Genomic DNA, 15,352 nt, shown 5'->3' with positions numbered 1-15,352 from the left:
CTATCTTGATCCATTGATCTATATTTCTGGTTTTGTGCCAGTACAATACTGTCTTGATCACTGTGACTTTGTAGTATGTTATGAAGGGAGGAAGGTTGATTCCTCCAGTTCTACTTTTCTTTCTCGAGATTGCTTTGGCTGTTTGAGGTCTTTTGTGTTTCCATAAAATTGTGAAATTTTTTGCTCTGGTTCTGTGAAAAATATCATTGGTAATTTGACAGACTTCATTGACTCTATAGACTGATTTAGGTAGTACATTAATTTTCACAATATTGATTCTTCCAATCCAAGAACATGATATATCTCTTCATCTGCTTTGTGTCATCTTTCATCAATATCTTATAGTTTTCTGCATACAGGTCTTTTGTCTCCTTAGGTAGGTTTATTCCTAGCTATTTTATTCTTTTTGTTGCAATGGTGAGTGGGATTTTCCCTTAATTTTTCTTTCTGATTTTTTGTTATAAGTGTATAGATGCAAGGGATTCCTGTGCGTTGATTTTGTATCCTGTGACTTTACTAAATTCATTGATTAGCTCTAGTAATTTTCTGATGGTATCTTTAGGGTTTCTTATGTACAGTATAGCATTTGCAAAGAGTGAGAGTTTTACTCCTTTTCCAATGTAGATCCATTTTATTTCTTTTTCTTCTCTGATTGCTGTGTTTAGGACTTCCAAAACTTTGTTGAATAATAGTGGTGAAAGTGGCTACTAATTGTAATTGTCTTCTCTTGTTCCTGATCTTAGAAGAAATGTTTTCAGTTTTTTACTATTGAAAATAATCTTGCTGCTTTTTACACATTACTTTTAAAAGAACTTTATGAAGTCATTTTAACAGACAAAAGCAAATCAAAGGGAAAATCCATTATCCCCCCACAACCACCAAAAAAGAAAAGAAAAACCTTCAACACTAAAATAATAAATGCATATGTATTATTAGATATTTCAGACATAACAGAAGCATTTGGGAAAGTCCCCAGTTTCCAAAGTTGTTTACTAGTAAGCAAACCCTGCTGGATCTTCCCCATCGGCTCCTTCAGATCCCTACTCCATCCCTCTGCAAGTTTCTCTGGACCCCTCCCTGAAGGTTGGCTTTTGTGGGCTACATCAGGGGCTCCCTGGTTACCTGGTGTTTACTTGGGAACTGTCAGGGGAGGCACTAGCTGAGAGGGAAGAAGGGAGGGGAAAATTACATTCATGGGACTAAGACATACAAACCACTAGACAAAATAGAGAAGCATATATATACAAGAATATATTGTACAGTAATATATGAAGACTTAAGAAACCAGGATGGTGAAACTGGGTACTGTGATGTCAATACTCATGACAATGAGAACTACCACCTCACTGACATAGATGCTGGTACAAGAGAGTTGGAGGAGTGGGAGGATGTCACACAAGTAATGGTTGATGACATTCACATTGCAGAAGGTTAGTCTAAGCATGCACCCTGTGTGGGCAGATGCTCCAGCAAACCCCATCACATATGCAGCCAAAGAGAGCACCAAACAGACCTGATGGGACATGGAGACCTTATACAACAAGGGGTTACAGATGGTCACATAGTGATCATAGGCCACTGAGGTCAGCATATAGCACTCAGAGATGACAAAAAAGAAAAAGAAAAACAGCTGAGTCATGCACCCTACATACAAGGTGGTATTCTCACTGAATACAAAGTTCATCAGCATCCTGGGGGTGAAAACGGAAGAGTAACAGAGATCAATGAAGGACAGGTTGAAGAGGAAATAGTACATGGGGGTGTGGAGGTGAGAATTTAGACCAATAAGAATGATCAAGCCCAGGTTGCCCACCATGGTGACAACAAAGATCACTAGAAACAGGTGAAAGAGGGGTTGCTGGAGCTCTGGACAGTCTGTTAATCCAGCAAGAATAAATTCAGTCAATGTCGATGGATGTGAGTCTGAGTGAACTCCGGGAGTTGGTGTTGGACAGGGAGGCCTGGCATGCTGTGATTCATGGGGTCACAGAGTTGGACATGACTGAGTGACTGAACTGAACTGAACTGAAGGAGTCCTTTACAGCCAGCTTCCTATTCTTAACTTTGGAAACCTGTGAGAACAGAAGAAAATTTCATTAGTAGGGAACACAGCTCCGTCCTTACAAACTAACTTTTATATGAGCTTTATTTATGAGAAAGAGTCTCAGACTGGCAGAAATCATGTAAGTCCTCCTCTGCTTCATAATGTCTGAAGGCACACACATTTCAACATTTAAATCACTGTCTTTTTATTAAATTTATTTTTAATTGAAGGATAATTGCTTTACAGTATGGCATTGGTATCTACCAAACATCAACATGAATCAGCCATAGGTTTACCCATGTCCCCTCCCATGTCTTTTGTTTTCATGAGTTGTATGGGACAAATCATAGCTCTAACTTTACTAAAAGATAGAGGGATGGGATAGCTGAGGAACAAACCTACCTGTTGATGAGTTTCAGTAGTAGGAATGTATCCCCATCACTGCAACCAACTCATCTGACCAGTCACTTTTTCATTTCTACTCAAGTTTCCATCACTCTACTACATATCTCAGTTTCCCTATGATGACCTTCAAGAAAGAGAGAACTCATATAGAGCAGAGGTCACATCGATATTTTGCTTCCTGGAAGGAAGTTGTTAACAATCTATAGGTGTTGAGGTCCTTTAATGGACTGGAACCTGGTGGTCCGGAGTTGACAATAAGAAAGTAAAGGAGAGAAAGAGGCTGATATTCCTTGGTTTATGCAGAAAGCCAATAAAGCCCCTGGCACGGGGCTTGCTCTGTTCACGGAGGCCTCAGGCACCCTCTCGATGGGGTGAAGGCACAGAGCACCTTCTCGAGAGGGTCTTAGAAGCCCGGGCAGGAAAGTGAACTCAGAGGGCCTCTGCACTCTAAAGAAATAGCCTGAGAGAGAGAGAGAAAGAAAGAAAGACACGGGGACCAGAGCTCTGATGGAGCAAAGGTGTTTTAATCAACATGGTGTGGGCATATATACTGTAGTTATTTTCAGCAAAGATAAAGGTTAAAATTCCAGACTTACAAAACACAGGCGATCCATATTAAAGAGAGAGAGAGTTGTAAACGATGACTTTTACTGTATGGTTCACACGCAGGAAGAGGTACTTATCACTGTATAGAAAAACTAATGGAGGAAATGCCTGGGTTCCTCAGTCCCAGGAGAGGCTTGCCTCTCTTCTTAATTCCTGAATATTCAGGAATTGATAAGGAACAGAGAATTTCTGACAGATCCAAAACAGCACACAGGAAGCCTCCTGTTAAAAGCTTCCTGACATATAGGATTTACAGACATTCTGCTACAAGATTCCATGAAATCAGTAATTGGTAACAGGTCTGGAGGAGAGCCTTGGTGGCCTAAACTTTATGCTTAACCATATACTCCATTGCTTCTACACATTCTTCTGCTATATTCCATCCTAGAAGAACAGAAGATGAATAAAACAAGGTGGATATACTTTACCATGTTTTGTAGGATGGCATGAAAGAGAAATAAATTCATTTGGGTGCTAATTAAATTAGCTGTTAAATTAGTAAAAACATACCAAGCTGTATTCTTATAATGACATGTAAAGTTGTATAATACATGTATTTCAACAAAAGAATTTTAGGAGAAAAACAGATATTTTCTTCCTCTGATATTGCTATGCTCTGGATTTGTCACTTGGAACTGCTATAGTTCCCCTACTACCAGAACGGGGACAAGGCCAACACAGAGGATATGCTCAGAATACAAGCAGTCAAGTCAGAGATCCAGACCTTGGAGTTTCTTGTTATTCAATAGAAATGTTTTTCCTCATTTTTTAGCGATGAGGGAAAAAGAAACCTGGTTAACTCACATTCCTTCCATTGAGGGAACTCAGTGCTGAGGGAGCTTCATATGTGTTTCACCTCCACTCTTCTGGAAGAGCTGGCTTTGGAGATATCAACACTGAACAGATGCAGTCACAGAATCTTCTCCCTGTGTTGGCAAAAGAGTCGGAGCACTGATATGACAGTCTGAATTACAGGAGTTAGTCTAAGGTTCAGGTTAAAGTTGTACCTATAAATCTATTAGGAGACTGTAAAGGGAAACCATAGACTTGGCAGGTACACCACCATATTATAGAGCACATGGCATTTGCTTAAGGCTTGGAATTTTTTTATACCTGATTAGAAATCCAGGCATAAGTCTCCCTTAAGACTTTTCCAACATGATAAGCTCTGCAGGCAAGAAATTGGTGTCTGTTTTCACATCCTAATCATTTCCTTCAGGGAATGTACATCCCTGAGGCATAGAAAAAGATCCTTTCTGTTCTTCATAAAAATGAAAATAATTAATGTCACTGAGAATTTCATTAACTGTCATTCCAGATAACATTAATTTTTGTAAAAATTTATAAACACTTCAGTAAAGGTTATTTATTTTGCTTTATAAAATAGTTTGAGTATCTTTAAATATTTATGAACATTTTATAGACATATAGAGAAAGGATATTTTATTGCTTTTAGACATTATTGTTTCAGTAAAATGCTATTAGGTATAATTCTAATCCAATATTCCATTAAAATTTTCTTTGGGCTGCTCTGACTCAATATGTCTTTGCTTTTAATAAATTAAGTCTATAAGAAAATCAGGGGCTTCCCTGGTAGCTCAGCTGGTAAAGAATCTGCCTGCAATGAAGGAGACCCCGGTTCAATTCCTAGGTTGGAAAGATCCTCTGGAGAAGGGATAGGCTACCCCCTCCAGTATTCTTGGACTTCCTTGGTGGCTCAGACAGTAAGAAATACATCTGCAATGCGAGAGATCTGGGTTCAGTCCCTGAGTTGGGAAGATCCCCTGGAGGAGGGCATGGCAACCCACTCCAGTATTCTTGCTTGATGAATCCCCGTGGACAGAGCAGCCTGGCAGTCCATGAGGTTGCAAAGAGTTGGACATGACTGAGTGACTAAGCATAGAGCACATAAGAAAATCACTGTTCTTAGACTTCTATTTCAAGAAAATAAGACTTTAGAATTCCTCAGTTCAGTTCAGTTCAGTTCAGTCACTCAGGCGTATCTGACTATAATTCCTAGATATGTATTAATTTGTACTTGTGCTTACGAGATTTCAACTAACATTTATTTTGAAATAAGTATAGATTCACATGGAATTGCTAAAATAATGCATAGAGTCCCTTGAACTCCATCTAGCTTCCTATCATGATGACATCTTTCACAATTACTGTGTAACAGTAAAACCAGGAAATTGACACTGGTTTAGTAATGGTAACAAGACTTCAAGACTACAGACAGTGAGATTTTAGCAGCCTTATAGGCACCGAGTGTTTGCATTGTGTGTGTGTACATGTGTGTAGATCTGTGCAATTTGATCCTTTGTATATATTCATGTAGCAACACCATGACTGGATACAGAATTGTTTCACTACCTTTAGAAATTCTTATACTACTCTTTTATAGTCACACCCATCCCCTTCCACATTCATCTGTTTTCTCCATCTCTATCTCTTTCATCTCCACCTCCATAGTCAAGTCATTTGAAGGATAATAAATGAAATCAAATAATATGGAATCTCTGAGACTGGCTTTTTTCAATAGTCATGATGCCTTTAATGTTCATCACATTTGTTACATGTGTCAAGAGCCATTTCCTTTACTGTTAAGTAGCATTCCATTGTTTACAATTTAAGTTTATTCCATCTTTAGTAGTAATTTAAATATTACTCTATTCTTGTATTTATACAAAAGTAAATCTGTTTTATTTATGGAAAATATTTCAGGGGCAGGGAATAAAAATCACAGTTAAAGCTGATTCTTCTTTGAATCCTCTTTAAACCAACCTAAGTCAAGGCTCTCATTCTTCCTACTCTAAGAATAAAGACTGAGACATCCAGATTTTTAGTAGATTTTTAATAATTGGTCAGATACAAAGGGAAAGCAAGGAATGCCCTACCACTACACTTTGTGAGAGTGTACAGCATCATTACCAGTCATAAGCAAATTCGTCAGGAAAAGGCATTTGGTTATAACAAAATTTCTATTATCTAAATTTATTATCATTCATTCAATCTCAGTACACATGTGATAGCTTCAGAATTGAAAGTCAATACCAGTGTGAGAAACACATTTACCTTCTGGAGTACAGTGCTTATATACAGTTTTTTTTTTTTAAACTCTTTCTCCTTATAATGTACAGTCAAATAAGTAAGTGACACCATCAAAGAAAGAATTTACAAATACACAAAAAGGAAAGTCTATAATGAATTCTGTGGTGCTAGATTAGAGTTGGAAATAGCATGTTTGTATTAAATATGTATTAAGATTCATTGTTATTCAGTCACTAAGTCATACCTGACTCTTTGCAACCCCAAAGACTTGCAGCACACCATAGGAGCCACAGTTTTAGGGGATTGCCACACTTTCTTGGATTTTACCTCCAAAACACCCCAGAAGTTTCTCACAGTGAAGATCTGAGAAAGAACCACCTTGGCTGTCACAGGGAAGGGAAAGAGTGATATTTGTAATAATTAGTAGTAACAAATAGTACTAATTATTGATAACAAATACTACTAATTATTAGTAACAAATAGTACTAACAAATAGTAACAAATTCCACTTAGAACACCATTTTCCTCAAAGTCTTTATTTGGTGCAACTTGGACATCTTTGTTCCTCAAACTGTAGATGAAAGGATTCACCATTGGCTCCACAATGGTGTAAAAAACTGTGGACACTATATCTTCATCCAGAGACCCAGAAGGAAAAGTTTTGAGATACATGAATGCTGCTGATCCAAAGAAAAGAGAAATCATGATTATGTGGGAGCTTCAGGTACTGAAGGCTTTGGACCTGCACTCTGCAGAATGGATGTGGAGGATGTTGGAGAGGATCATGGTATAAGAAACAGATGGTGACCCTGGGAACTATGATATTGACACCCACCACAATGAAAACCACCAGCTCATTGATGGAGGTGCTTGTGCAGGAGAGCTGGAGGAGAGGAGGAATGTTGCAGCATGGACCCAGTGTGGGCCATGACACCCACAAGCCCCATTGCATATACACTCACCGTCAGCAAGAGGCAGACTTGACGGGGCATGGAGACCTTGTAGAGCAGGGGCTTACAGATGGCCATGTATCGGTCATAGGCCATTGATGTCAAAACACAGCACTCATCAATAACAAAGAAGGAGAAGAAGCAGACAGGAGTCATGCACTCTGCATAAGAGGGGATGTTCTGGCTTACAAAACTCATCAGCATTTTAGGGGTAATGACAAAGGAGTGGCAGAGATCAATGAAGGAAAGGTTGAAGAGAAAGTAGTACATGGGAGTGTGCAGGGGAGGGTTCAGACTGATAAGAATAATCAAGCCAACGTTCCCCACCACAGTGACCACATAAACTGCTAAGAAAATGAAAAAGAGAGGCAGCTGGAATTCGGGCTGCTGTGTTAAACCCAGCAGGATAAACTCAGTCACTGAAGATTCGTTCCCTGGGGCCATTCTTCCCTAGGACATAACTGTGGGAACAGGACAGAGTGTAATGTTAAAATGAGTACCCCACTCTCTCCACCCAACCCCACTCTAATGAGAGAGACCCAGAATGTGAGAAGGAACCCCAACCCACCCGTCTGTGCCTTTGTTTTCTCTTCTGTATAAACGCTGAGGGAATTTTTAAAGATGTGTATCAAAAACACTAACGGGCAAGTTCTACAGGGTTAAGATTCAGTGACCCCGAATCTCATGACAACAGCATCTCTGCTCTACTTCTGCCCTGACCATTTACCAGGCCCACCCAATGATCAGTGGTAAGCTCAGCAGAGAGAAGGCACATCATTTCAGAGTCCTTGGCTTCTATAGATGAGGTTTGGAAGATGAGTAACAGGACAGATAAAATTCAACACTCACCCTTCAGCACAGAGACTTCAATGTTGGGACTTGCTACCTCTGCTTCCTTATTCTTAAAGAAAAGCAAGTGGTTATGATGAATTTTAGAGATGAACAGTCCGGAACAGAGATTCTTCTTCTTTGCTATTGTTTTTGTTGTGAGTGCATTTTGGACTGAGAGAGCCAGAGCACAGACCTCGGTACGCCAGGCTCTGAGGTGCCATGAGTTACAGGTCATAATTTCTGATGGTGGCTCTGCCAGAGTGTCCTCTCCAGACTATGGGGTGGAAGTAACATCTGCTGGTGCCCAGGGAGCCACCTGCTAATATGACTCAGAGGTTATTGAATTGGGAAATCCTAGGGACCTGATTAAAACTTAGAAGTCTTAGGTTTTCATTGTGTCTTCCCCAGAGATCATGATTTGTAGTAAAGAGAAATTACCTACACTGCATTTAAGCTGAGTTCACTATAACAATGATGTTTTGGAAGTAATCCATTTTGCATACATTTTGGTTTGTTGCCAAATGGGGCAGATCCTCAAATAGAAAAGCAGGTGACCTTTCCTGAATACACAGCACCTACTCCTCTATGAAATATGAGCCACTTATTTATTTAGTTTGTTTTCCCACAACACATGCATTCATATGGTCACTTGCATTTGAATCTAAGTTCCATAAAGGCAGAGATTTTGTCTATTTTGTTCAGTGTTATTTTTGTAGCAACTTAGAGTAACACCTGGTATATGCAGTAGGTATTGAATAAATATTTGCTTAATAAACACTTTATTGGAATGAGAATGAGAAGCCCTTTTTCCTATGTTTCTTGGGACCAATTTTAAATATTACAATAGAATTGTTACCCCACAGACAAAAGCTTATATAGCTTTAAGTCAGTGTTTTTCTTTGTAGACCTGAGTGTGGTGCAGGAAAAGCATCATTAAGATATGCCTAGCTGTTTCAGTAGCATGGCCCTACCCTTTTGTGGGTTTCTGATAGGTGTTATTTCAGGTACTGAGGAATTATTAGGGGACAATCCTATGCCTTCTAGGAGCTTACGGTTTAAGAAAAGTACACATATAAAAAGAAACACTTTAGTATTTGTTACAAATAAGACTGAGCATGGAAGAAATGATGCTTTCAAGCTGTGGTGCTGTAGAGGACTCTTGAGAGTCCCCTGGACTGCAAGGAGATCAAACCAGTCAATTTTAAAGGAATTCAACCCTGAAAATTCGTTGGAAGAACGGATGCTGAAGCTGAAGCTCAATACTTTGGCTACCTGACGCGAAGAACCAACTCATTGGAAAACACCATGATTCTGGGAAAGATTTAAGGCAAAAGGATAAGGGGGCGGCAGAGGATGAGATAGTTAGATAGCATCACTGACTCAATGGACATAAGTTCAAGCAAACTCTGGGAGATAGTGAAGTACAGGGATACTGGTATACTGCAGTCTATGGGGTCCCAAAGAGTAGGACACAACTTAGCAACTGAACAAACAGTAACACAGGTAATTATCATATTGAAAACATTCTCTGATACAGCTGGTCTAGTCCTAAATACCCAAGAGAAACTCTAGCTCATGGGCAGAGGGAACTGTGTATAAGAATATTCATAGCAGCACTATTTGTAACAGAATAAAGAAAACAGGGCTGCCCTGGTGGCTCAGTGGTAAAGAATTTGCCTGCCAATGCAGGAAACATGGGTTTGATCCCTGGGTCAAGAAGATCCCTTAGAAAAGGGAATGGCAACCTGGGAAATCCCATGGCCAGAGGAGACTGGTGGGCTACAGTCCATGGGGTCACAAAAGAGCCACATACAACTTTGTGACAAAACAACAACAAAAGAAAACTGCTAGCTTTTCATCAACTGGAAAATGAGTATTTCACATTGTACCTCTAAAGGGAAAAACTTAGCAGTAGTTTGAATGAATGAAGTAGAACAAAATTTATCAATAAATCACAAAACCATAGAGTTGAGTGAAAAAAGTGAGTTGTTAAAAATAATCCATACAGTATGACATTTAATGATCTTTGAACCCTGGGATAGCTACTCTCTACAAATTTACAGATGCATAAAGTTGTAAGAAAAATGACATGAATGTAAAATTATCAACAATGCATCATTAAACGTGTTTTGCAGTGAAACAAATGAGGGAATTGAGATTAGAAAAAGAACTAGGGGAATATCAGTTATACCTATAATGTGAAAGTTGGGTGATGTATATACAGGTGTTTATCATGTTGTTTTGTATTTTTTCTGAAGGGTTGAAATATTTTACAATAAAGTCAATGAGACTAAAGGTAGTGCACATTACTCTAAATTATTGTGATAGAGTTAATAATATAGCAAGTATCAGTTATATGATGATATTTATTATATTAATAACATGTTATTAAATGGTGAGAACAAATAAAAGCTGGTCAGGGTAAAAAAAAAAAATTGAGGCTTCTGGATCTTCTTATAGACCCCAACCCAGTTTTAGTCATTTATATAATGCCAAACTAGACCATACAGCTGGACCTACACACACCACATATGCACAAGCTTTTGCCATCAAGATGAACATATACTGAAAAATAAATTGTCAAATCACAGAGCCCAGGTTACACGACGTGCTTGGATGTTCAGTCTTTCTGGAGAATCTTCTTTCATGTGGGCAGAGTGTAATCGAACAATACTACGAGGCATTGCAGTACCTGCTGGTAACGAAACAACTTTGATAGAAACCCCATGTTGCTCCATAACTTGACTTTTTCTGGCAGATCTGGGGATCAGGCTGCCAGAACCATCAATGGGCTGCTTGTACTGTAAGAGAGAGAGGAATCCTGGGAAAAAGAGAAGCCAGGGGAGGGTGATGAAGAAACAATAGAAAAGTCACAGAAACACTTCCCTCCCTATGGGCCACGAGGCCCAGATCTAAAGCCTAATGGTTCCTTTTGAACTGCCCCAAGCCATTCAGGAGGGGGATGCTTTAGCAGGAGAGTTTAGAAGTGTATGCAGAATAGCTTAAACACAGCCCAACTACAGTCCATGGGGTCACTAAGAGCCGGACTCAACTGAGCACACATGCACAAGATTGGGGCTTCCCTGACGGCTCAGCAGGTAAAGAATCTACCTGCAATGCAGGAGATGCAGTAGACTTGTGTTCAGTCCCTCGGTTGGGAAGATCCCATGGAGGAGGAAATGGCAACCCACTACAGTATTCTTGCCTAGAAATCTCATGGCCAGAGGAACCTGGCAGTCATGGGGTCATGGAAGAGTCAGACACGACTGAGTGACTGAGCACACACACAGGCAGTGCTCAACACAATTGAGAATTCTTTCTGACAGAGGACAGATGTGCTTCTGAGTTAGGGAGTTTAATTCCAAGGGAAATTTTAAAGGCTTCTTATAAGAGTCTCTGGTGTTTGTAGGTGGTCACTGTGCATCAGACACTGTTTCTCTGTGACCTCAGGCTGTCCTGGCAGGACACTATGCCCCCAGGGTCACTGCCTCCACATGAATGAACATTCCCTATCAGTTACTCTCTTTAGTCTTGAAGTTAGCTGTTATCTCCACTCTGAATGGGGCAGGTATGAAAGAAAAGGTGGAAAGGAAGGGTTCCCTTGGAGGCAAGCGTATCGAACATCTCACTCAGCCCACATCCTTTCAGGAACCATCCTCAGAGCGAGTCTAACTCCCCCACTAGCCGTTTAAAATGCAAAGGTTGGTAACTTTCCCTCTATCTTTTTTCCCATCCTCTCACTCTTGCACCTATCAGAGATGGATTGGTTCTTAGCTCTCATCAAGGGCCCTGAAGACACTCACCAGAGATGAATAAGAATAAAACATTTAAGTACGCAGTGAAAATGATCCAGCTGATCTTGTAACTTGAGTAGTACACGGATTCTCCTTGACGTAGCATGTGGTGATACAGTAGGAGTGCACCGAGCAGAAGGATGCCTGATGTCCAGACAAAAGGGGAAAGAAAAGTCCCTTCTGATGGACCCTGGCTCCCGTACTTAAGTCTTAATCCAAGATATGCTTGACTTCCCAACCCCTAACATGCACAACTGCATCTTGTCCAAAGGTCAATGCCACTTGAGTGGTGGATAATATTTGGCAGCTGCGTATCTAAGCCAAAGAACTGGGAGGGCTGAGTTAGTCAGAGACCACAGCCTGGACCTACAAACCAAGTATGCCTCCAATCCTATGTTAGGGAAGACAAGTATGCCTCCAATCCTATGTTAGGGAAAACAGGAAATTACTTGTGAAAGAAGACAGGGAGTTACCTGTGAGGAAAGCAAGGCAGGCAGTCATAATGAGAGTATATTTGGTTTGAGGAATCATATAGGTGAATTCAAAACCCAGGAGCAAGTTATGCATGAAGGAAAGACTGAGCACCACAATCAGAATGTTCCTGATCACTTCCAGGCCATCTGTTGAAAAGAAGAAGCTGTATTGAGAGGAGGACAGATGTTTCTTCTGGCTCATTTCTACCTGGGGCACACAAATCTCTAGGTAAACAAGAATGAGGTGAAACATTTGATTAAATAATAAAGAGCAAAGATGGGGCAAGAAAGAGGTAGGGGTCTTAAGCTAAATGGGAGACGGAACCAAAAGAAACTTCTCTATCTTTGTATCTTGTAAACTTCTTTCTCTTCTATTTTTTCAAAATGTATTTCTTGCTAAACATTCTTGTCTTCTTCTAGTGGCAATGTAACATGTTTTCTTTGCTGCCAGTCACCTTTCTTTTATATCCTCACATTCTAGATGTGCTAGATACCCTGTTGCTACTGTCAGGGCTTCTCAGAGATCCATCAGTTAAGTCTGTGAGCTTCTAAGGCTTTCTCCAAAACATGCTAATACTGAGCTTTGCGGAGAAGGCAATGGCACCCCACTCCAGTACCCTTGCCTGGAAAATCCCATGGACAGAGGAGCCTGGTAGGCTGCAGTCCATGGGGTCGCAAAGAGTCGGACACGACTGAGCAACTTCACTTTCACTTTTCACTTTTCACTTTCATGCATTGGAGAAGGAAATGGCAACCCACTCCAGTGTTCTTGCCTGGAGAATCCCACGGACAGCGGAGCCTGGTGGGCTACTGTCTATGGGGTCGCACAGAATCGGACACGACTGAAGCGACTTAGCAGCAGCAGCAACTGAGCTTTTGGGGTAGGCCTTGACTGTTGATTATGGAAGTAGGCACACTGCAACCACAGGCAGTTGCACTAGAGGATAATGCTGAGATGAACAGAAGTCAAGGAAGGATGAACCCTCATTCTCTACCCATCTCTTTCCATATAATAGCACTGACCTGATGGCCACAGGGGAGTACAACATATCCACGGACTGTGGGTTATTGTAGGTTTTTGGGGTCCCAACTTCAGTTCAGCCCATTCTTCTATGATGATTCCTACTGCCAAGAAGACTAAGATCCAGGAGGAGAAGAACATGTTCGTGGCCTCGACCTTTCTGACTAGTATGTGCACCATTGAGATTGGAGATTTTAAGCAGAGACCATCACCAATATCTCACGTGCTTCTTCTTAGATATGATTAGTCACAAGAAAGAGGGCAAAATTCTAGCTTTTAGTGATTCCTAACACGTTGGCAGTGGCAGAAGCTGAAGTAACTTATGAAACAAACGATAAATCCCACTGTTCCCCACTCCTCCACTTAGGCTAGTCTGTCGTCATGGCTCCCAACTGCTATGGAATCATCTTGGCCTGACCCTTGACCCTGAGACCTGCTGCTATGGAAGCACCTAGGTCCTAGAGGCCTTGAAAGAGGATCCAGATACAGAAGGAGGTATGATGTCACACATAGAGAACACTATCAGATATAGGAGCAACTAGCAGTCCTGAAAGAAGTTAGACGTGTATGATGGAAGACATTAGATTGATGAACATTAGATAGGGATCAATGAAATGCACAAGGTATTTGGATCACTATGTCAGCTAGCTAACATCACAAAAGAGAATGCCCACTCATAATTTGGGGTGTTTTGACGATAGGTGAGGGATTAGTGAGATACAGGTCAGAGAAGAAATCATATACGTAGTTAGGGAAAACAGGAGTCAAGATGCCATTAAATAAGATGTAAACCATGGGAGCAAGCACAAGCATGCTTATGAGAAATAATTTAGTAAGTACTGGGTTTGTTTAAGTTTAAAGTACTCCTTAAACTTATGGTGAGATGAACAGGGCATATGATAGAATTACTCTTGAAACTTAATTGTAAGTTAAGGGTTATCAACCTAGGAAAGGCAGTTGAAACATGAATGTGCATATCACCATGAGACAATATCACACAGAAGGTGACAAGAGGCAGCGAAGGAAATTCTGATTAACATCATCATTTATGAAAAGGAGAAAAGAAGGAGAGGTCAGAGCAAGGCTATGTGTGTGTACATGCGTGCTAAGTCGCTTTAGTTGTGTCCGACTCTTTGTGATCCTGTGGAATGTAGCCCGCCAGGCTCCTCTGTCCATAGGATTCTCCAGGCAAGAATACTGGAGTAGGTTGCCATGTTCTCCTCCAGGGGATCTTCCCCACCCTGGGTCGAGCTCCTGTCTCTATGTCTCCTGCATTGGCAGGCAGGTTCTTTACCACAAGCGCCAGCTACAAGAATACAAATGCTGCTGAATAATTAAAGAAGCTTGAGTTTTGAGGAGACATTAGATTCCTAATGCAGAGAAATCTAATTAGGTGGAAGCTGAACATATGTCACTTGATTTGATGATTAGAATGTCACTGGTGGTTTTGGGCATGGCATTCTCTGCAGAACAATGGGAGAAGTGAAAGTAGAAGGGAGATTGTTGGCTTTTACATTTTTTTTTTAAATAGTCATCTAGAATAAAGAAATAACAATAACTGGCAAAAGAAAATCAGAATTTTAGTTTCAAAAGGGAAGTACGTGATTTTGAAAAAGTAGAGACTGATGGGATAGTTCCTGTGTACCCTTTACCCTGCTTCAATGCTCATCCCTGGTTATTCTGAAACAAACCCAGAGAAATTCATCCTTAAATATTTGTTGGTGTCACTAAAAGATGAGGAGTAATTTCTCCTCCTGGATTTACTTATTCTCCCTCTTTGTTTTCTTAATCTGGTTTATAGAAGGTTATCAATTCGTTGATATTTTCAAGATCCCTTTACATATTTATCATATGAAAATATTATTTTAAATAGATTTTACTACTTTAAATTTTTACCTCATTATTTCTCTTTCCAATTAATTTTTTAATCTCTCAAATTTCTAAAAACAGTTAAAACTTCTTTAATATGCCAGGATTTAAGGTGACCCATGTTTATCTGTGCACAGAGTTTGCTATATCTCACATACTTTTTCCTACTAAACAAGTTTAAAAATAATATTTTAAAGAGCAGTTATGTTTTTCCAGAAAAATTGAGCAGAAGAAAAAAACTGAGCAGAAGATTCAGAGATGTTTTCATATACTCCCTGTATATCCCACACAGGGACAGCCTTCCCTGT

The 15,352-nt window shown here is 40.2% G+C and overlaps 2 protein-coding genes and 1 pseudogene across 3 annotated transcripts; all 3 read right to left on the bottom strand.

The window, feature by feature from the left end:
• Nucleotides 1–1,276: 1,276 nt before the first annotated feature.
• LOC147342348 (olfactory receptor 8B3-like) lies at nucleotides 1,277–5,525 on the bottom strand. The gene is made up of 2 exons (XM_086384125.1): nucleotides 5,466–5,525; nucleotides 1,277–1,969 (listed from the first exon to the last, which is right to left on the bottom strand). The coding sequence occupies exons 1-2, from the start codon at nucleotides 5,523–5,525 to the stop codon at nucleotides 1,277–1,279; spliced, it is 753 nt and encodes a 250-aa protein (XP_086240251.1).
• A 1,090-nt stretch (nucleotides 5,526–6,615) lies between these two features.
• On the bottom strand, nucleotides 6,616–7,515 carry LOC147342347 (olfactory receptor 8B3-like; annotated as a pseudogene).
• A 2,720-nt stretch (nucleotides 7,516–10,235) lies between these two features.
• Nucleotides 10,236–13,550, bottom strand: TMEM225 (transmembrane protein 225). Of its 2 annotated transcripts, XM_086385095.1 has the most exons (5): nucleotides 13,178–13,550; nucleotides 12,155–12,301; nucleotides 11,691–11,825; nucleotides 10,556–10,708; nucleotides 10,366–10,457 (listed from the first exon to the last, which is right to left on the bottom strand). In XM_086385095.1, exons 1-5 carry the CDS (start codon nucleotides 13,353–13,355, stop codon nucleotides 10,366–10,368), a joined length of 705 nt encoding a protein of 234 aa, XP_086241221.1. In that variant the 5' UTR covers nucleotides 13,356–13,550. The 2 variants fall into 2 exon arrangements, with proteins under 2 accessions (XP_086241220.1, XP_086241221.1); XM_086385094.1 differs by having other exon boundaries at nucleotides 10,236–10,708.
• Nucleotides 13,551–15,352: the final 1,802 nt, after the last annotated feature.

This window comes from Bos grunniens, chromosome 29 (genome assembly GCF_055505025.1).
Source record: "Bos grunniens cultivar Pamir isolate PY7600 chromosome 29, Bosgru_T2T1.0, whole genome shotgun sequence".
In the NCBI taxonomy this organism is placed as follows: domain Eukaryota; kingdom Metazoa; phylum Chordata; class Mammalia; order Artiodactyla; family Bovidae; genus Bos; species Bos grunniens.
The sequence above is the reverse complement of the archived record's forward strand: the minus strand, read 5'-3'. Positions and strand labels throughout refer to the sequence as shown.